At 38.8% G+C, this 22507-nt stretch overlaps 1 protein-coding gene across 6 annotated transcripts in view; it reads right to left on the reverse strand.

The window, feature by feature from the left end:
* LOC125258346 (piezo-type mechanosensitive ion channel component 2) overlaps nucleotides 1-22507 on the reverse strand; it is a 118273-nt gene that overhangs the window by 56434 nt on the left and 39332 nt on the right. For 5 of the 6 annotated variants that reach the window (XM_048175244.1, XM_048175242.1, XM_048175243.1 and 2 more), the window contains 3 exons: nucleotides 20795-20837; nucleotides 9430-9589; nucleotides 310-592 (listed from right to left, as the gene is read on the reverse strand). In XM_048175244.1, coding sequence (XP_048031201.1) covers nucleotides 310-592; nucleotides 9430-9589; nucleotides 20795-20837 — 486 coding nt within the window. Of the gene's footprint in view, nucleotides 1-309; nucleotides 593-9429; nucleotides 9590-19775; nucleotides 20084-20794; nucleotides 20838-22507 lie in introns of those variants that run through there. The other variant, XM_048175246.1, reaches the window with a different exon arrangement.

Below are 22507 nucleotides of genomic sequence, written 5' to 3' on the forward strand. Positions count from 1 at the left end.
TTTCACCAGGATTTCCACTCATTATTTTTAAAAATAGGCTGAAATTTCTTCATAGAAGCTTTGTGTTTAATGATCTAATAGCATATTTCAACTCTCATCAATGTTTTGTGTCCAATTATTTACTAATGTGGCCGCGTAATGAGTCCTGAACACCCAGTCGGGGTTTATTTTGCTGGATGTACATGATCCCTTACATATTCCTTTATGTTTGATCTTTAGGACATATAGCTTGTATTTATCTTCAGCTCATAAATGAACGCTCTCTATTGATCGTATGTCGTGAGTGATGTCGGTCTCAACACTACCTACCTGTGAGGCCCAATAATATGGTTATGACTACTTTTCCTGCAGTGGTAATCAGATTGCCAATGATTTCTTTGAGTTTGGACGCCACGTCTGCTATCTGCCGCAGGATCCTCATTTTGGTACTTTCTCCGCCGTCGGCCTCCTCGAGTTCTGCGTCCTCCGCGTCCGCTTCCTCCTCCTCAGGAAGTGCACACTCTTCCTCGCCCAGCTCGAAGTCTTCGAACAGCAGCTCATCCTCAAGATCCTGCTTCTCACTTTTCTTGTCTTCTTCTTCATCCTCCTTTTCCTGAGAACATGACGATGGATGTTATTTATGAATCAGGGTTAGGGTTAGCAGCACAACTGTTTTCAGCATTGATAATAATCATAAATGTTTCTTGAGCAGCAAATCATCATATCAGAATGATTTCTGAAGGATCATGTGACACTGAAGACTGGAGTAATGATGCTGAAAATTCACAGGAATAAATTACACTTTACTATATATTCACATGGAAAACAGATGATTTACACTGGAATAATATTTCACTGTTTTACTGTATTTTTGGTGAGCAGAAGAGACTTTTTTAAAAACATTTAAAAAATCTGACCAACGGCAAACTAGTATTATATATTTTTGATCAAACGCTTGGATTGGTCAGAAAGTGTTGCACCAGTCCGTGTTATGAACCAGACGCTGATTAAAATCCCCAGATTTTCTCTGGTATCTCACTGTGATGTCATATTACATCACCACTCACTTCCTTTTCACAACATTACAGGCGCAAGAGTAATAAAACACGGAAAACATCTCAAGAATTCACGTATTTCCCATGGAAAGATACTCCAAACTTCACTATAAAAGCAAAAGAATCTGCATCACTGCTGTGGTCATTTATTCCAGGATTCTTTCTAAAAGGCATTAGAGAGTGACATAATGAAGTTAACACCGGCTAAACGAATCCAGAAAGACTAGAACAGGATGAAGGTCTGTAGCTTGATTGAATCCTGTCGGTCTGTTGATACAGCACTGTCTACAGTCACTATCCGAGTGTTTATGAAGGGAACAATGAGGGAAAAGGTCTTTATGCCTCTTTCAGGACAATGAAGGAAGTGAGTGGTCTATATATATATATATATATATATATATATATATATATATATAGTTGTCAAAGCAACATTTCCCATTTTCATTTAGTTACTTGATGTGGGCTACTAAAATAATCAACCCTAAAAACGGCAAGACCATAAAGAAAAGTACAAACTATCAGTCAGAGGACAGAAGGCATGGAGTAGATCGTGTACAGCAGGATTTCAGCAAAGTTTGGTCATATTGATCATTTATGTGCATATTTAATAGGCTTATATATTAATAAACAGGCATTATACTTATTGTTCAACAGAATTTTACAAAGAATATTTAATTTAAGTTTAAGAAAATTTGGCTAAAATGATTTTTTTAATGAATTTATATCTCAAAAGGGGATACAAACATTTACAAACAAATTATGAAAAATTTCAACTTACATGTAATAAGCTAACACTTAACAACAACTTTTTAAACATACACGTCCCCTCAAAATATTGTTAATATGTGAAATATATCAACTTTTGTCTGAAGGTGAGCAGATTTCCCACTACAGCGGTTTTTAAATGCTGCTATAAAAATGACAGAAACACAACAGCATTACTAAAACTAACAAAAATAATTAAATAATAAAACCACTTCAAAATATTAATAAAACTATAATAGATCTAAATGATACTAAAATAACAATGACTTCAGTTTGATTGTTGATGATTGTAAAAAAGTAACAATGCCTCGTCTAAACGAAAATAAAATAAAATGAAAAAAAAATAAAAAATACTAAATCAATTAAATAAAAAAAATAAGTAAATAAATAAATCACATGAATGAGAGTCCCTAAGTATGAGCAAGAGTAACAATCAGTCTTGGCTCAAATAAACCTGTCAAATGTAATGTTAAGTATTATTATTATAAATTCCTTCATTCTGAGGAAAATCTGCAGTTCTGAAGGAAATCATCTCTCCGTGAGGAGTGAGCATCTCCGGCACAGATTTAATCACATAACTCAGTCCTTACTGTCAGAAAAGACTTCAGTTTCAAAAACAACATCCGTCGGGTTCAGATAAACACATTTCTGAGGTCAGCGAGCGGCTCGTGAATGATTCTCAAACGCTCAGAGGAGCCTTATTTTGAGTATTGACTGAGACCGATTCATGGAGAAGATGAGGACGGGTGAACCATACAAAATCATGCCAAAAAAAAAAGTTGAGTTATGAAGGATTAGAAGGAATTGAGTCTGACATTATCTGCTGGTTTGGTGAACGGATCAAAGCGAGGTCCGTCAAACTCTCCAAACGCTGTGCTGTGTTAAATATACTCAGATTGAAATAATACAAGCCCCGCTGAGCTAAATCAGTTGTTTATTTGAACGAGCCTCGATTCGCTGTGAAAACAGAAATCTGACAGTGTTTCCCTCCACTATATTTATGGTATTAGCAGCATGAATGAGCGCTCTGTGAGTTCCCCAGCATTAGTTTAATAGCTCCAGCTGATCGTCGTGATGGACAGAGCTGGTGAGATGGTCAGGGTTGAGTTTGTCAAGCATGAAACAGGATCAAATGTTCATCCGCCAAACTTGGACAAGAGATTCACAGTCTGATGTATTATTGTCTAGCATAACAAGACATGTCTTTAAAGTCACCACGAAATCAAAATAGACAATTCTTATTTTTTGCAGAATGTTGCAGTGTTTATTATAAAGGATTTATCCGTGCACTCAATCATAGATGTTAACCTCTAGAGGACGAGACACGCGTTCACGAGACTATAATCAAAGAACTCTCTCCATATTCAAAGTCAAACAGAGACCAGATTTGTCTTCAAGCGTGACGCGGAGCGGAGAGATGCTCACAACTACACAGCCCAGCCTGAGAGGGTTTGATATGAGAAGATATTGTATGAAGCCTAATTTGTGTGTATCACGGAGCCGCTCTCAAAATGCGGGGTATTGAAATCGCTTTTGTGTGCGCACGCATTTTACTTTCGCGAAATCTATTCACACCCTATATTTATTTTTCATACCATAAGCCGCTTCAGATGTACGTCACAGTAGGGAAGAAAAGACTAGTGCTCAATTTCCCTTTCAGCCCGACTTTAAGATAATTCTGGCAAATATTTGTCATGCAGGTAAAACAAAATGTTTGGTGAAAGACACAAACACCCTGGAAAACAGAATGGAAACGCTGCGTTTTGTTCAGAGGAGTGTTGTTCAGAAATTCTGGAAATAATGGAGATTCGCGATCATTTGTGCTGTCCATGGTGCTGAAATCAATAACGCCAATCAATAACGGCTTGATCAGTTTTGATTTATATCTAATTCAGAAGTGCATCAGTAGTGTCCGAAAGTCATATCCGGAAGGGATGTTTGTTTTAATGACCCTACAAGTCCCATCAAAATATGAGGAAAATATTTTATTTAAAAAAAATTAAACATGAGGGAAGAACAAAACACTAAACTTAAGATATTTATCAGACAAAATTATTTGGCAAAAAGAGGCAAACTACAGCAACAGGTTTTATTTTACTATGTAAAAACAAAAAAGCACAGAAAAACAAAAAGCTGACAGGAAAAAGCAAACATTGACTACAGCATAATCAGTTATTAATATTTGATTGGTTCTCTCTTGATTTTGCATGTTCATGATTCCTTTGTATGACAGTCTGGCCAAAAAGTTATGCCTTTTACCATGTTTCACCGCGTTATTACCACAAATAAAACAAGCACTACACAATGTGCTCACAAAATCTTTAATAATATTTGAATAAAGGTTAAAGATGTTCATTTTTCTAGGCCGGACATCACTTTTGGGTCAGGCCAGGCTTATTTATATGACATTATTTGGCCATTTTGAGATAATTCTCATCTGAAGAAAACCATGTCCACTTGTGATCGTTCCCTCTGGTGTCAATCTACCAACAAATTAACATTTCTGACTTTAAAATTTTCCTGACCAGCCGCAAACTGTGACCGCACACGTTGATTGTTTGGTTTCTATGTCTGCGGCACTAAACCGCTAGCCCCGCCCACTGTGGAATCTTATTGGTCAAAATCTCAGCTCCATTCTCATTTGTGAACTGAACTTTCATTGAGGAAACAGAGGATCATCAACATGATTACTTTTAAACATTCATCCTAGTGAACTATACTTGGAGTTTACAACAAAATAAATGCTATTTCATAAGAGAAGTCACATATATTTATTTATTTATTTATTAATTGACTGATAGAAACTCTGAATGGTCGGTAACTTAATTTAGTATCTGGCTGGTGAGTGAAAGTTCAATTCAAGCCCTTATTGTGAGTAAATAATGTGTAATATAAAACAAATGCTTGAATTTCTCATTAGTCTTCATTAACGTATATATCCATCAGTGTTTATTGTGGTGTTTTAAGGTCAGCTGAAGAACTGCTGCTGCCTGTTTTTCTTGGATTCTGTAATAAGAATAATAATATTAAAACAACTTGACTTCATTCACACACTTCTTTAACACTTCCAGCATGGCATTAATTATCTGCCTGTCACCATCCATAAAGGTCTGAGATTCAACATTTACCACCATCAAACCGCCGTCCCAGAGCCTGTTTACACACCAACACCTACTGTACACGACAGGACTTCTGTTCAGAAGAGAATCAACCTCACGAGAGAATATGAACGAGAGAGAGAGAGAGAAATATAGAGGAAAAGAGAGAGAAAGAGTAATGTTGGGGGGAGGTTAGTAACTCTAGCACCGCCACCGAAAAAACAACAGCAGCAAATGTGTTCCAGATGTGAACCTGCTGAACACACACACACACACACACACACACACACACACACACACACACACACACACACACACACACACACACACTCTCACGTGTTGGAATGCAAATGCGTTGTTAATGGCATTAAGAAAGGTGTGTGTGACAAAGCAAATACTGAACTGATGATTAATGTTTCGCGGACTAAACTTCCCTCTGGATTATGAAATGATAAACAGCAGCTTGTGTGTTTGATTATTATACAGACTCGAGCCACGAAGAATTACATTCATAACACATCATACTTTCTCCTGACAGACCGCAGCTTCATATCAGCGTTTACTGCATGATCAGCAAACATTTAAAGTTTTCAACATTGATAATAATCATTAATGTTTCTTGAGCATCAAATCATCATATCAGAATGATTTCTGAAGGATCATGTGACACTGAAGATGCTGAAAATTCAGCTTTGCATCACAGGAATAAATTACACTTTACTATATATTCACATAGAAAACATCTGATTTACATTGGAATAATATTTCACTATTTTTACTGTATTTTTGATCAAATAAACACAGCCTTGGAGAGCAGAAGAGACTCTTTCAGAAGAGATATTACCGAACGATCTGCCGAAGGAGTCCAGAAACAGCACAGCTCTCTTTAACGAGCCCTACACTAATTAGAGACTCATCATGTGCCATGTGACAGATTCAATACGCTCTCTGTGTGGATTCCCAGACTTCAAATCTCAAACAGGACATTTACCTGAACAAACACGGACTCTGATTGCAAAGGAAGCCGAGAGGAACCATCGAAAATAAACCGGCATAGCGTGAAGAGGTGAAGAGATGGGCGGATGGGCGGAAATGAACCAGAACAATACACACGTCAGCTGGCCAAACGCATGATCTCTCTTTAAAGTTCAAGAAAAGAAACGGGTTGTTGTTGTTAGTGTGTGTCTTCTGTATGCATTTAGTTTTGTAATGAAATCCACTCCTGTTTCTTCAAACGGCTCCAATTTTTATTCTTCATCTACAGCAGAACTGTATGGCAAAATGTTATGAAATTTGACACTAATTGAGGATGGGATTTGATATTTTAAGTAAAACTACTAAAAACAAGAGTCTTGCCTAATGAATCACTCGCACGACACACAGTACAGTCCAAAAGTTTGGAACCACTAAGATTTTTAATGTTTTTAAAAGAAGTTTCATCTGCTCACCAAGGCTACATTTATTTAATTAAAAATACAGTAAAAAACAGTAATATTGTGAAATATTATTACAATTTAAAATAACTGTGTACTATTTAAATATATTTGACAAAGTAATTTATTCCTGTGATGCAAAGCTGAATTTTCAGCATCATTACTCCAGTCTTCAGTGTCACATGATCCTTCAGAAATCATTCTAATATGCTGATCTGCTGCTCAAGAAACATTTATGATTATTTTCAATGTTGAAAACAGTTGTGTACTTTTTTTTTCAGGATTCCTTGATGAATAGAAAGTTCAAAAGAACAGCATTTATCTGAAATACAAAGCTTCTGTAGCATTATACACTACCGTTCAAAAGTTTGGGGTCAGTAAGAATTTTTATTTTTATTTTTTTGAAAAGAAATTAAAGAAATGAATACTTTTATTCAGCAAGGATGCATTAAATCAATCAAAAGTGGCATTAAAGACATTTATAATGTTACAAAAGATTAGATTTCAGATAAACACTGTTCTTTTGAACTTTCTATTCATCAAATAATCCTGAAAAAAAATATTGTACACAAATATTTTGTACAATTGTACACATTAAATGTTTCTTGAGCAGCAGATCAGCATATTCAGAATGATTTCTGAAGGATCATGTGACACTGAAGACTGGAGTAATGATGCTGAAAATTCAGCTTTGCATCACAGGAATAAATTACTTTGTCAAATATATTCAAATAGAAAACAGTTATTTTAAATTGTAATAATATTTCACAATATTACTGTTTTTTACTGTATTTTTAATTAAATAAATGTAGCCTTGGTGAGCAGACGAAACTTCTTTTAAAAACATTAAAAATCTTAGTGGTTCCAAACTTTTGGACTGTACTGTATATGAAATATTACAGACACACGTCTGGATTCTGATCATTGCATCTATATTTCATTTTAGTGTTCATAATGCAATTTTAGCTACATAAAGCATCCCTTTCCGCTTATTATCTATAGGCACGAATTACATATATGTTGAGCGGATGGAGATGTTTTCATAGGAACTAAAGGATCGTTCATGGCAGAAGATCAAATTCAAAGCAAGCACTTAGTGAAAATCAATACACTAAAATATTTTGATTCTTTCTACATCAATTAACTGGTCAAACACATTATATTTAAAAGATTCTGTATATTTTTAGATCCAGTAAGTGAGAAAACGATCCCTTGAAAGTGAATTACGCCACATGAATCTCCACTAGTTTACTTGTGAATGACTTACTGACACAGAGAGTCCTCGCTGACCTCAACACACATTTATACCATGTGAATATTTCACCAATGCTTCTACTATTTGGATCGGGTCATCTTCCGTGGATTTTCCATCCCTGTTCTCATCCGTGAGCCGATCAAACTCGGCATCTGATAAACAGAGACCGAACGGTCCAGCTCGAGGGAAGCCATGACAGCCCGTGGAGAAACTGCACTTGCACAATCCGTATTCATGCAGATAGTTTTGTGTTCGCTGTATTTTCCTACGCAGAGCCACGGATCATAATTTACAGCCAAAGTGGCCTTTGGCTCCGGCTGGAAGTGAAAGTCTCCCGCAGCGACGGAGGAAGACAGACTGAAGATGCTGGCTCTGTGTTTGCTCGATGAAAGTGTGGCGTGAGAATGACAGAGCCATGAGAGATGACGTCCAACTCGATCACAGTGACATTTCAGTGTCAAATAAATCGATATTTATCAGAAAAAATAAATCCACGCTTTTGATAATAAACTTTTTAGAGCATTTGTTATCTGTGAAAAGCATTTTTTTTCCCCTTTGATGGAATGAAATGAATACTGTGATAAATATTTTATTGGAAAATAATATATTGTGATAGTGTTTTTGGCCGTATCGCCCAGAGGTGGGAGTAAGTCACAAGCAAGTCCAAGTCAATTTTTGTTAGAATCATGCAAGTCAGGTCAGGTCACTGCTTTACGTCAAGCAAGTCGTAGCTTGGGTCAAACAAGTCACTGGCAAGTCATACAAATGTTTGATGATTTGACTGAATTTATATTAAAATAAGTTAAAACTACAGTAGTTATGGACTATGGGAGTTTTATTTGCAACAACAACAACAAAAAAACGCAATATGCATTTCTACTCAAAAGGTGTCCACATATACAATAAAAGTCTAAAAATAAAAAGTAAATAAATGAATGTGTGTTGCATGAGTATGAGTGAAAAGTGTATTGTTTGCATGTGCATGGTTGGGTTCGCAAGCCTGTATGATTTTTTTTCTTTGTGTGTGTGTACAATATATTTATGCGCATCCCCATAAACTATCCATAGGCTTTTCACTCAAAGTCTAACACTTAAGACCAATTATTACTAGTATGTGTACAGTACACATATTAAGTGCTATTGCAAAAAAAAAAAGCTGACATTTCCTTCATAAACAGTGAATAATGATTTACAATGCATTGCACTTGCAAAAAAATTAAATGTTACCTTTGTTCTTCAATGACAGACAGCATTGGTTGCTGTCACTTTAAGATCTGCCGCACATGATGCGGATCTAACCCGCCTCCCACTTTCTCACAACTATTTACTTTCGTTTAAGACTTTATTTAACTCATTCAAGGCTGCTCTAATGAGGATACTCAACAAAACGGACATTTTTAGCATTATGTGTTATTGTTCGTTCAAGCGTGACATTCAGGCGCGCGTCTTTCTGCGCGTCGTGTCGTGTATTCTCCATGTTCAGTCACGACTGCATGCTCTGTCTGTCCATGAGAGCTCACGATAGCTCTGCCTGCTTGCCTGCGGTGCGTTCAAAAACAGATATTTATTAAACAAAAGACAAGTTATTTTGAGTCATTTAACTCAAGTCTCATGAATGTCAAGTCAAAGTCTTTTGTTAATATTTGTCAAGCAAGTCTCAAGTCCTAAAATGTGCGACTTACAAGTCTGACTCAAGTCAAGTCATGTGACTCGAGTCCTCCACCTCTGGTATCTCCCAGCCCGAGCATCAAGACTCAGACTCTAGTCACATCACACACACACACACACACACAGGAACACAAACTGCTCATTATAGTGTATGTTTGAGAGTGTGCGTTTCTCACCTGGTCGTCCACCTCAAAGTCGCTGTTGTGCTGCGACACGTCCTTCAGCGGCGGCTTCTCCAGACTGCGGCACAGAAGCCACGTGACCAGGCCTACGACAAACATGCCGATGTCGGGAATGAACACTCGGATGCCGTTCCCGGCGTCTGCGCCTCGGACGCTGCGGCGAGACAAACACACACAGTTACGCACTTCCGTGGCTCAGTCAGGTCAGGCCATCCTGAACCCGCTCAGTGTTTTGATAGCGCCACACAGCCTCAGTGTTTACACTCTCTGGGAAGTCATGGTTTACTTACAGTTGTCTCTGCATATTAAACTGGGATAGGAGAAAATATATTAGCACAAGGTAAATATATACATGCAGTCAGAACTGTGCAAGTCCCTCTTGAGCCAAAGTAACGTTTAAGATGAAATGATTTTTTACGAGAGCTCTTAGTGCAACAATGAGCTGCAGTGCCTCTTAAAAACACACAAAAACACTCTGTGCTTCAATAAAAGCCTGCGATTCCCAGTATCCTCGCTCAGAGCGCTCGCCCGTCTGGATCTCATTTCCGTGCTCTAGTGAGCAGTCGAGAGTCATTTAATGAAAACAACCCATTCGACCCTCTTCAGAAACACACTCGTAACCACACTCGCTGTCAGATCTTTAAAGGGTTAAGTTACGTTTGCACGACGTAAAGCTCTCAGAGAGATGATTCAGCTGCGTTTGAACTGATCGTTTCCATAGACCTTGTTCACAAATACAAAAACAGCCATAAACAAGTCAAATATTTTGCAGATGTCTTGCAATACAGAGTTTGGGAAAATTCTCCAGAATCCACAGTATATTTCCAGTGCTACTTTGTGAGTTTGTATAATGCATGTGTATTTTCACATGACAACACATTTCCCTGCAAGTTATAATTAGACGCAATTCAATTAGCAAACTTATATTAAACACTATTATTAAATTGACTGGGAAAGACATGTTTCTCAAACCACAATAATGATCCAAGTATTCAAGATTATGGTATAGCCTGCTTTTTATTTTCTCATTTATTTAGTGATTTGTTGTGTTTCTGACTACAGTATTTTACTGCAACATAGTACTTGTGATTTTTACAGTGCACATCTGTCATCTGAATAAACTTCATCACCAAAGCATAATAAATCATATTACCTGATTTGTGAATGAGTTTGTAATCTGAAATGAATGTGATGAGATGAAACACTGTACTGTATGACAAAAACAGGCTCGTCTTTTATTGCGATCAAGGAGTGATTCACGATTCACGAACAAATGACTCTTATGAGCCGGTCCTTTAAGTGAATTAAACATTTGTAGACGGAAGCAAATCACTCTTGTAAATCGTTTAGAATGAAATGAATCTAAAAGTCTGGTTCATAACAAGTTTTACCAGTTTGAATCAGTCTGATGATGAATCGAACAAAATGGTTACGAGTACTCGCATTAATCGCAAGTCATCGTTACTTTCGGTGTCCTTCTCGAGATTAAGTAAATGTCGTTTATGGGTTTACAGAAAAACAAATCAGTATCATTAATGACTGATTCTTGTGAGCTGCAGGTGTGTTGACAAACAGCACGCAAAATTATAATGATGCAAAAGTTCAATAAACCACAAGTTAAAAGTGAGTAACTTTCGTTTGCGACAATATTTTCACTTACTTTGTCTATTTTCGTTCTGCCAAACAAACCACAGCAGAATTACCGTCACGTCTCCACAGCTGAGGTGTTTCCAGAATCAATCAGTATTTTTAACAAATAAAACGAATTACTGATTCAATGAATCATTCATAAAAAAACATTCACTTGCTGCCACCTACTGGCCTGTCAGTATAAGATTCACTAACAAACAAGTAAGTGAATGAAAAAATAAAACTTTTGCACTGTTCTCTGTCAAAGCGTAATCTTAAAAACTGTATTGGTGATTCTAACAATGTTTACTCTGTTATTTCTTAAAAAGGACCATCATCTGACGATCATCTTTCTTCAGTGTGTAATGTTGATGTTTGAGCTCCAGTTCTTCTCTATATCAGTGTTTCTGAACTCCATCTTGAGTTTCTTCACAATATTCCTCATTTAAATAATTCATATGCAGAATAAAGGGGCGGGGCCTGATTGAGTTAGTTAGTAGTGTGTTGAAACTGGCGCAGTGGCGTAAAGCAAGTCCACATATATTGAACATTCAAGCATGAAAACTATAATATGGCCTCTTTAAATACTAAGATAAGGGGAGAATATTCATAATGGTATCTTGCCAAAAAGTCAGCAGGAAAACAAAGATTTCGCAAGCTTGTTTTGCTTCATTGTTGACTGTCTAACACCGTAAAGAAACGTTCGGGCACACTGAGGGCAAAACGAAGCGTTCAAAGCAAAGCTTCCCTGACTGCCCTTGACGCAATCGCTTTGAAGTGTGCGATATTTGCTTCATAAAACGTAATAAGTGGCAGACGTTACAGTTAACACACTGACAACAAAACCAAGTGTGAGCGCTGCGATTGGCTCACGCCGCAGATGCACTTTGTAATGACGTCTCGCTGTATCTAAACAGTTTACAGTGTTGCTCAGAGAGGCCTTTCATCTCAGCAGGCTCATGAAGAGAAAACCGTGAGCAGACGCAACTCAAGACTAAGGAGGAGGCCCACAGATGGCACTGATTTGGGTAAAAGCAATGAATTATGGGAAGCACTGAACTGCACATTGAAAGTAAACCTTCTACTTTCAGTGCTGGACACTGATCGAGCAATTAAGCCATTGCATTAGAGTCAAGAGCAAACGGAGATGTTGATATTCATGGATTAGTGGTGAGGTTAGTCATTCTGTTTTAATGAGCGCCAGTGAACACAGAGGAGGAATGTGGGTTGGCGTTACACCAGGTGTCTCAGCGGGCCGGCGGACGGTAGACGTTACCCTCGCCTTCCCAGGGTGAGCGGCACAACTCCAGTGAAATGGAGCAGAGATCAGCTGCTTCCAGAGCGGCCAAAAACAAACTGTCCAAACAAACTGAGCTAAAGGAGCTTTTAGAAAACAAACTGAAAGAGCCATTACTGGTTCCAGAAAAGGCCTGCTGGGGCTCGACGTCTTTCTGATGCATTAGACACGGCGTATAAGACTGCGTTAAAATAAAACTGCAGTAAGTCATGCATTTCAAGGGACAGGGCTTCAAACTTTAAGAAACAAAACTCTTTTATTCACTGGATTACAAATAAAATTGGCAGCTCTTTACAATAAAGTCCCGTGGCATTAACTAACAATGGGCAATTCATTCGTTACAGTATTTATTCATCTTTGTAAATGTTAATGAATGAAAATACAACTGTTTGTTGTTAGTTCATGTTAGTTGGAGGTCCATTAAATAATATTAATATTATTACCTAAAACTTTTGATTTTAAGAGTGTATTAATAAATGCTGAAATTAACATTAAAGGGCTGGTTGATTATGATTTGACTTCTTTAACTTTAGTTAGTGTGTAATGTTGCTGTTTGATCATAAACAACATCTGCAAAGTTACGACACTCAAAGTTCAATGCAAAGGAGATATTTTATCGTTGACTACAATAAATGGCTGGTAGGGACTGCAACGAGCTTCTTCCTGGGTTGGTGACATCACAAACCCTAAATTTACATAAACCCCGCCCCCGAGAACACGGAACAGGGGGGCGGGGCCATGTTGGGCTGCTTTAGAGAGAGGAAGAGTTGTTGTAGTAGAGTGTTGTTGTCATGCCGTCATTTTACGCCGGACTGCTTCACAAACGAGGGTCAATTCAACACAAAAGATGAACATGACGGCACATGCTAGTGGATGAGTTGAATCAACTCCACAGCAACTACATCAATTTATCCACTAACCATTCAGAAACGTCTAAAAGTTGTAACTTCTTCCTGAGTCTCTCCATCAGTGTCGAATCCGGTTTGAACAATGTAAGGCTGAACACTTTCCTCATTTTGGCTGCGTGAGATTCTCCAGCTTTGTTGTTGTTGAGCTGTTAAAGCTCCGCCCTCTTCTGGAAAGGGGGCGGGAGCAGCAGCTCATTTGCATTTAAAGGGACACACACAAAAACGGCGTGTTTTTGCTCACACCCAAATAGGGGCAAATTTGACAAACTATAATAAATGATCTGTGGGGGATTTTGAGCTGAAACTTCACAGACACATTCTGGAGACACCAGAGACTGATATTACATCTTGTGAAAGAGGCATTATAGGTCCGCTTTAACTGAAATTAACAAATGCGTTAGAAGTATTTTTCACTGTTTATGTTAATGTCATGTACTGGTTAGCAGAACGCATGAATGAGACGTTGAAGTAACAAAACAAACCGTCTTAATTAGAATCCATAAGACTCAAGGAGATCTTAAAAGAAATGTATAGAAATAGCAAAACCAACATAATCCTCCTGTGGAGCACGGACAGGGAATGGGAGCGTCGTGTCTTCAAACTGAAGGACCTTGAGCTGAATTCTTAAATAAACACATTTCAAAGGTCCAGCAGGCCGTCTGGTTGAGTAATCAAATCTCATCTCATCAATGGTGACGTCTGTCATCAAACTCACAAAAGCTTTTCAGCAGTGTAGGACGGGTGTGTGCCATTACTGATGTGACATGATGATCACATGATGTGATACATTACTGCTACAATATGAGCTTCATTAGCACTGTCTCCCAGTGTTCTGTCACTTAAAACAATCACACAAAAAAGCCCCGCGTCACACGTGACCTTTCCAACATGATTGACGTCATGCGTGGAGCATCACAGAGCAGTGAAAGACGAGCATTTGTGGTTAAAAAGTATATCATGTTTATGTTTTTAGAAAATGTCTGATGGTTTCTCTAGATAAGACTCTTATTCCTTGTCTGGGATCATGTAAAGCTCTTTGAAGCTGCACTGAAACTGACATTTGGACCTTCAACCCGTTGAACCCCAGTGAAGTCCACTATATGGAGAAAAATCCTGGAATGTTTTCCTTCATTTCTTTTCCACTGAAGAAAGAAAGACATGAACATCTTGGATGACATGGAGGAGAGTGAATTATCAGGAAATGTAATTCTGAAGTGAACTAATCCTTTAAGCCTAAGTAGATCGTAGAATCACTGCCACCAATGGTACGTATGATCAACTTAGCTCACGATGCTTTTGAGGAACATCCCAGATCAGTTAAACTGGTGTGTAAAGCATTGGAGATGACTGTTTTGCTCCATTCTGTTCAAACACAATGATGGCTGTGAGGCTGAATCATTCGACCTTTCTGTTTGCTGAGTGAGTCGACGAGAGGCAAATCCACTGTGGACAGAAAGGGCTGAATGTGGAAGCCATGAATCATTCTCCACTGAGTCATGCTAGTTCAATCCTATAAAAGACTTCTTGTTGGCTAATAAATTCGAGCGAGGTTAACCAACACGACCTCCTCCTGCTTCCAACTAATTCGTATCAGCACAAATATCTCGAACATATTCATAATGAAATCCCTGAACCCCACGGACAGAAATTACACCCTAATTATTTGTACAGAAAATAACAGTGAGCCCAAATGGAGGAGCAGTGCATGCTGGGAAGAGAGCATCCAACGATGCTTTGGCTTCTCTTGTGTCCAAGAGCAACACGCGGCACAGTGCTGCGATTCAGGCTTCATGAAGCATTGCTCATAATGAAGCGCCTGTGGCGATCTCCCTTGTGTTTTAATCGCAGATTCAAGAAAAACACGCATGATTTATCCTGCGCGAGTCCCGTTTACAGAGAAAACACACAAAGGATTATTTTGACACGTCCGCACGGCTCGACGGCCCCATTAGTGACAAATTAGAGGAAGTTGTGTGTGGAAGTGTGGTCTGATACGGTTTATCAGAGAACGTCACATGAACAATGATTTGAAGAGTAATCTATATTGGTAAACTATGAAAAGATCAGACATGGCTAAACTGAGAATATTTAAACAGTTGTTGTTTCTTAGAAATCGCTAGACTAAACAAAAGCTTGTTTGGGTTAGAAAACCTGCTTGTAAAACTCATAATTCAAAGTTGAAGGAAACTGATAAAATTTGGACAATACTCCATAGACCCTGGTACAAGAAATGTTGATATGATAAAGCAAACAAAGGCAGGCCAGCTTCAGCGCACATGCATCTGATTATAGACGGAGCCAACATCCTGTTACAGTCGCCTGCTCCACATACCTTTCTTTATTAAATATTTCTTTAATATTCATGAAGTTCCAATATTTTATAGTGTCAGCATTTTCTACGGGAGCCCAGCTGAAGCTTTTCTTTTAGCTCGTCGCAGGACCTAAAAACCTGGACCTTACCACTTCAAAAACTTGTGTGGCGATGCTAGGGTTTTGTGGAAGGTTGCCAGGGTGTTGCTGTACAGTTTCTAGAGTGTTGTAGATGGTTGCCAAGGTGTTGCTATGCAGTTGTTAAGGTGTCTGGAGTGTTTTTAGAGTGTTGCTGTGCAATTTCTAGAGTGTTGTAGGTGGTTGCCAGGGTGTTGCTATGCAGTTGTCAAGGTGTTGGGAGTGTTTTAGCATGTTGTTGTGCAGTTTCTAGAGTGTTGTAGTAGATGGTTGCCAAGGTGTTGCTATGCAGTTGTTAAGGTGTCTGGAGTGTTTTTAGAGTGTTGCCATGCAATTTCTAGAGTGTTGTAGGTGGTTGCCAGGGTGTTGCTATGCAGTTGTCAAGGTGTCGAGAGTGTTTTAGCATGTTGTTGTGCAGTGTTGTAGATGGTTGCCAAGGTGTTGCTATGCAGTTGTTAAGGTGTCTGGAGTATTTTTAGAGTGTTGCTATGCAATTTCTAGAGTGTTGTAGGTGGTTGCCAGGGTGTTGCTATGCAGTTGTCAAGGTGTCGAGAGTGTTTTAGCATGTTGTTGTGCAGTTTCTAGAGTGTTGTAGATGGTTGCCAAGGTGTTGCTATGCAGTTGTTAAGGTGTCTGGAGTGTTTTAGCATGAAGTTGTGCAGTTGCTAGAGTGTTGTAGATGGTTGCCGGGGCGTTGCTTTGCAGTTGCTAAGGTGTTCAGAGAGAGTGTTTTTAGACTGTTGTTATGCAGTTTCTAGAGTGTTGTAGGTGGTTGCCAGGGTGTTGCTATGCAGTTGCTAAGGTGTCTGGAGTGTTTTAGCATGTTGTTGTGGAGTTGCTTGAGTGTTGTAGATGGTTGCCAGGGTGTTGCTATGCAGTTGTTAAGGTGTCTGGAGTGTTTTTAGAGTGTTGCTATGCAATTTCTAGAGTGTTGTAGGTGGTTGCCAGGGTGTTGCTATGCAGTTGTCAAGGTGTCGAGAGTGTTTTAGCATGTTGTTGTGCAGTTTCTAGAGTGTTGTAGATGGTTGCCAGGTGTTGCTAGGTGTAAGGTGCTGGAGTGTTTTTAGAGTGTTATGCAATTTCAGTGTTGTTGTTAGGGTGTTGCTAGGTGTCAAGGTGTTGGAGTGTTTTAGCATGTAGTTGTGCAGTTGCTAGAGTGTTGTAGATGGTTGCCAAGGTGTTGCTATGCAGTTGTTAAGGTGTCTGGAGTGTTTTAGCATGTAGTTGTGCAGTTGCTAGAGTGTTGTAGATGGTTGCCAAGGTGTTGCTATGCAGTTGTTAAGGTGTCTGTATTTTTAGAGTGTTTTTAGAGTGTTGCAATGCATGTTGTTGTGCATTTCTAGAGTGTTGTAGGTGGTTGCTGGAGTGTTTTAGCAGTAGGTGCAGTTGCTAGAGTGTTGTATGGTTGCCGGGGCGTTGCTTTGCAGTTGCTAAGGTGTTCAGAGAGAGTGTTTTTAAGTTGTTATGCAGTTCTAGAGTGTTGAGGTGGTTGAGTGTTTTTGCAGTTGACTGTTGTTATGCAGTTTCTAGAGTGTTGTGCCAAGGTGGTTGCAGTTGTTAAGGTGTCTGGAGTGTTTTTAGGGTGTTGCAATTTCTAGAGTGTTGTATGCAGGGTGTTGTTGTCAAGGTGTCTGGAGTGTTTTAGCATGTTGTTGTGGAGTTGTTAGGAGTGCAGGGTTTTAGTTCATGTTAGTGTTGCTATGCATGGTGAAGTGACTTCCCCTGTTGGAAATTAGAGTGCATAATTTGCATGTTATCTAATGCAGTTGCAGAAGGCATTATTATGTAACCTGGCTCTGAGTTCTTCATCATAACACATATGGTTTGTGCTAGACTTCCAGACACTGCTTCTCCTCTACAGTCAGGTAAATTACAGACGTCTGTCACTAACATCATACAGATTGAGACTAACATGTTGTCTAAGTTTTGTGTCTGGGTATTCACATTCAATACTCAAGTAGAAGTATAGTGTTTAAAAATTTCTTAGAGTGTTGCAAGTAAAAGTGTAGTTGTTTCAAAACTACTTAAAGTATAAAGTAAAAGTAATGTAAGGAAAAAAATGCCATTAAGGACAAAAGCTAGGCCGCGCTACAGGGGTATTGTGCACTCTACCTCCTTGTCATCAATAACATTTATTGGAATGTAAATGTACATCCAAGCTTAACTGCAGGAATCTTGAGGGCAACGGAAAGAAAAATGCGGGTAGTTTTGGTGTACCCAGGGCAGGCTTGTAACTAGGGCTTGACATTAACGGGTAGTTTTCAGCTGCAGTTCACATCGCACCAAAAAATGCCAACAAACTGTCTGTTGGAGTTTGTTGGATAGGTGTGATAACCCTGTGGCGTTGGTTGGAGTCTGTTTTTACCAGACTGAACATGTTTAATCTGCATTTGTTGTGTCTGAGCATCCAACAAAGCAACAATTGGCCGCATATTGAAGGGTGTTCCAGTGTTGTAGATGTTCAAAACTGGCCAGGGTGTTGCTATGCAGCCCTTCTTGAAGGTTTCGAAGGGAGAACTGATGTTTTAGCATGATGTTGCTATGCAGTTGTTAGAGTGAGGCTCGGAGATTTTACCTATAAATGAATGTATGACTTCCTGTAATATTTATACGAGTTAGATTTAGTACATTATTATGTCAAAACGACACTGTACTTCAAAAAAATACTTTACAGAAATTAAGTTTCAAATACATAGACACAATATACATTTTGATAAACCAAAAATAAATAATTTAGGCCTAAACTAATTAAAGGGCGCATGCTATCTATCCCCCTTACTGTCTCTAATGACGCAGAAGCTAAAAAAGGAGTATTTTTGACCCCTACACCCTTCATCCCTTCAGCTCTCCTTCCGGAGGGTAAACTTTGAAGGGATTAGCATAGGGATGCCCTTCCAGAAGGCATTGACCACGAATTATGACGATGAGACAAGTCCCTGGCAAAGACAGCTGTTTGATCGCGCCCGCGCCTCACGCACACACAACAAAGCACTGCAAACTGACTGAGCTTGTTCGTTATAAAAAATAAAATCATAAAAAAAACAAACATATAAAATATAGTTCGTAGTGCAATCCGTGCCATTCACAAGACACTGCTCCACTTCACCGAAAGAGAGAGTATAACACCATGAGAGCAACGCAGGTTTACCTTCAGTTTCGTTTTAAATTAATTCTAGGCATGTTTAGCTACATGGTTGTATATGACTATGGGTCATATTAAAAAGGGTCGCGCTAAAAAAAAAAAAAAAAAAAAAAAAAAAAAAAAGATTAAAAACGGTGTATAGGTACGCTAATTAATTCAAACGTCTCTCTCACTACCTACATAATGCAGAGGACGAAGAGAAAACAGCCGTTTGATACTAAATGAGATTGAGAAATAATAACTTTTAATAAATAACTTTTTTGATAACGACCCCCAACACTGTGTTTGCTGGAGTGTGACGTGATTTGTGTCATGTGCAGGTGTGATGGATCGCGTACAAACCAATAGGGTGTCAGAATGGTATAGCCTATGTTTATTCTCATCCAACCACAATCAAATTCACTCTATCCGGATGGTGCGATTTATCTGGATAGTTGTTTTTTTTCAAGCCGGAATGAAAACAAGCTGAAATGAAATAGGAGTAACGAGGCTATTTTTAAAATGTAAGGAGTAGAAAGTACAGATAATTGCGTGAAAATGTAATGAGTAGAAGTAAAAAGTCGTCTGAAAAATAATTTCCAGTAAAGTATCTCCACAGCGTTTTGATGATCTGTCAAAAGCCTCCTGCGCTCTGCCAAGTGGGCCAATGAAATGCAAATGCTGGGTTAAAAATTATAAATCACTAATGCTGTAATTGAGAGATTTGACGTTCCTAAAATCTAGCCAAGCATATGACAGTCTGCCAGGTCATCACACATTAGCATGTGAACGTGTGTGTAGCCTGTGGGTATTTCTTCAGCTATGGGTCATGTGGTCTTAATATATAGAGAATAACAAAGTTGAACATTGACAAAAGCACAATAGGTCCTCGTTAAAGATATTAAATGGCCTTAAAACAGACTTAAAATAATCTTACCAAATTATCAAATTTGTCTACGATCAATGTCCAACAGTTGCATCATAAGAGAATTATGCCCGAGTCTGCCGACGCCATCTTTATTTGAGTCGCGCTGTCTGATCAGCTTTCATCAGCGTCAGTCACCTGCCTCCCAGACTCCCACAGTTTCAACAGGAGGCGCCCATTATTACAGCCCGAGGACTGCCGGCAGCCAAAGCAGATACCGGCCGTATACCAAGAGACGAATAATGTGCATGTAAACAAACATGATTACAAAGATGAAAAAGAAAAGAGGGACTTGTACAAATGATGCCACCCACAATGCCCTAATGACTAAATCAGTCATACAAGTCAAATTTAGGCTGGTGCCACAGTCCGACGCGAGTCTGTATGTGTCTAGGGGTATAACTGATTCATCTGCTTGAGAGATGATTTCAGCTTTGAACTTCAACATTATATAATATTTAACATCAAATAGTTCTGTTTCCAACAGCTTAAAGTAAAAAAAAAAGTGAAAGAACCTTTGTGTAAAAGAAGTGCACTTAATTCTATTAAGTGTAAAGTACTTCACATAGAAGTATATTTTTGCAGATAATATAATATTAATTGAATAAAAGGCTTCTTAAGTGCACTTAAAGAGAGACACTTAGGAGCTGTTTTGGCATTTTAGTTGATAAAGTGCATCATTAAAGTTCATATTTCAACAAATACTGTAGCTGGATGACAATACCAATATATTGTTTTTCTGCTTTTATGAAAAATATTATCCCATTTCTTTCATCATTCTGTCATATAATATGTGAGGGGGAACAGATGGACCCGTTTTATCAGTTTCAGTTACATTACTTTGTTATTCAGTATTCTTAATATTCAGTTTTTCAGTTCTGATGGATCATCATCTGTCTGACCCACGTCCAGACCGGCATTCAAACCCTCCAAAGAAAACATCACACACTCTGCAAAGCGAACAATAGGGTTTCTGTTGCCAACTTTCACACAGTTCCCGTCTCTAATCCGAAGAAAACAATATCTCTTACCTTTCGAAACCCAACTGCCGTATTGATCTCTCCCATGATGAACCTGCGGAAACAACACAAGAAGGGGTTCAGAACAGCTCTCAATCTGTAACAGTCACATGCTGGGGTACGCTGTGATGGTGGCTGAAGCTCAAGGCTGGTAATCAAAAGATTGCTGGTTTGAACCTCAAAAGTAGTGAACCATGAACCATTAAGTGTTGACTGCATTGGGAAAAGTCTCTAAATGACAGGCTGCTGGAAGGGAAGGCTTGATGATGTCAGAAAAGCCATTTCAGAATCATTTATAGACATTTTTTCCTCATTGGAACAATAGGCAGAGATAATTATTCAGCCTGATCTCATTAGTATTCACGGGGCTTCACACTGTTCATTTGTTCAAGCGTCCACGTCATCAGAATCAGGACATGACAGATGTTGTACCTGGAGCGCACATGATCCACACACCTCACTAACATCTGCACAGACCCAAACCAGATGCTGTTCACCACACACAGCGCAGACGCACACACACACACACACACACACACACACACACACACACATGCTGCGATGCCTTTGGCACATCTGGATGTGTTTTTTGTCACCAGATAAAGTGCAAACAAAACATCATGTTGGTTTGGAGCAGAGACTCGTATAACACTGTGTCTCTCCAGACGCTTCACTGCAGTCAGAAGGACGTCTGTTTACAGGGACACTTCCAGGTATTCTCCAGCGGGAATTCTGACTGCATCCCTGCCAAGCCAAATGCACCAGCGTTCACTCCATCCTCCAAGATTGGAGTAATTGTCCAATATTCGACAAATTATTAGTGATGTAATTATGCTGGACCGCTTGGCAAACCAGGAATAAGAACAAAAATGATTGTGCTATAAACACTCATATATCTCTGCTGCCGTCTGACAATCATCTGAACTCAGTTTGGTATTAATTCTATTAACTGACTAGTTCATTTTCAGTATTTCACGGCTCTTATTGAGCGGTTCATGACAGGAACAACATGTCAGCTTTTGAAGCAGATAGAGGATTTCACCTGACACTTGTACGACATACAGCCTTAAATCTGTAAAAACCGAAAGTGTCTCTGTGAGACCTCAGAGTAAACGCCCACTGCTGTGATTGGCTTCAGAGTAAACGGCCACTGCTGTGATTGGCTGACATCTTTGCATATGAAATAGACAAGTATAACTCTCTCGAAAACTTTTAGCATGTTTTTACTATTACAACTTTGAGGCTTAACTAATCATGAAAACTGCTGCATTATATTCAGATCGTGGCATGAAAGGTTGCAGTGATGAACACTGTAGTCGATCACAGACATGTTGTTGAGCTCATGAAAGCAGTGATCTCGTCATTGCAACTCAATTTCTGCACACTAATGAATGCTTTCATCATAACTAACAGTGCAAACATGATGTAAATAAGAGATTTGTTGAATAAAATGGAAGTTTTGGCACGAGTCCACTGATAAACTCACACTGTTTGATTGACAGCTCCAGCGATTGTAAAGGGAGCGTTCTTTGATCACTTTCTATATATAATTTAATCATGTTAAAATAACAGATTATTTTCATCCTACTAAGAGAAACAAGGTGAAGTTGAGCGTTTAGTCGATGGTTTGATTTACTGACACACAGACAAAGATCATGTGACTGTACATGAATCATTAATATCAGATCAGGCATTAGAATGAACACAGTTACTGACATGTTGTTG

This window comes from Megalobrama amblycephala, linkage group LG22 (genome assembly GCF_018812025.1).
Source record: "Megalobrama amblycephala isolate DHTTF-2021 linkage group LG22, ASM1881202v1, whole genome shotgun sequence".
In the NCBI taxonomy this organism is placed as follows: domain Eukaryota; kingdom Metazoa; phylum Chordata; class Actinopteri; order Cypriniformes; family Xenocyprididae; genus Megalobrama; species Megalobrama amblycephala.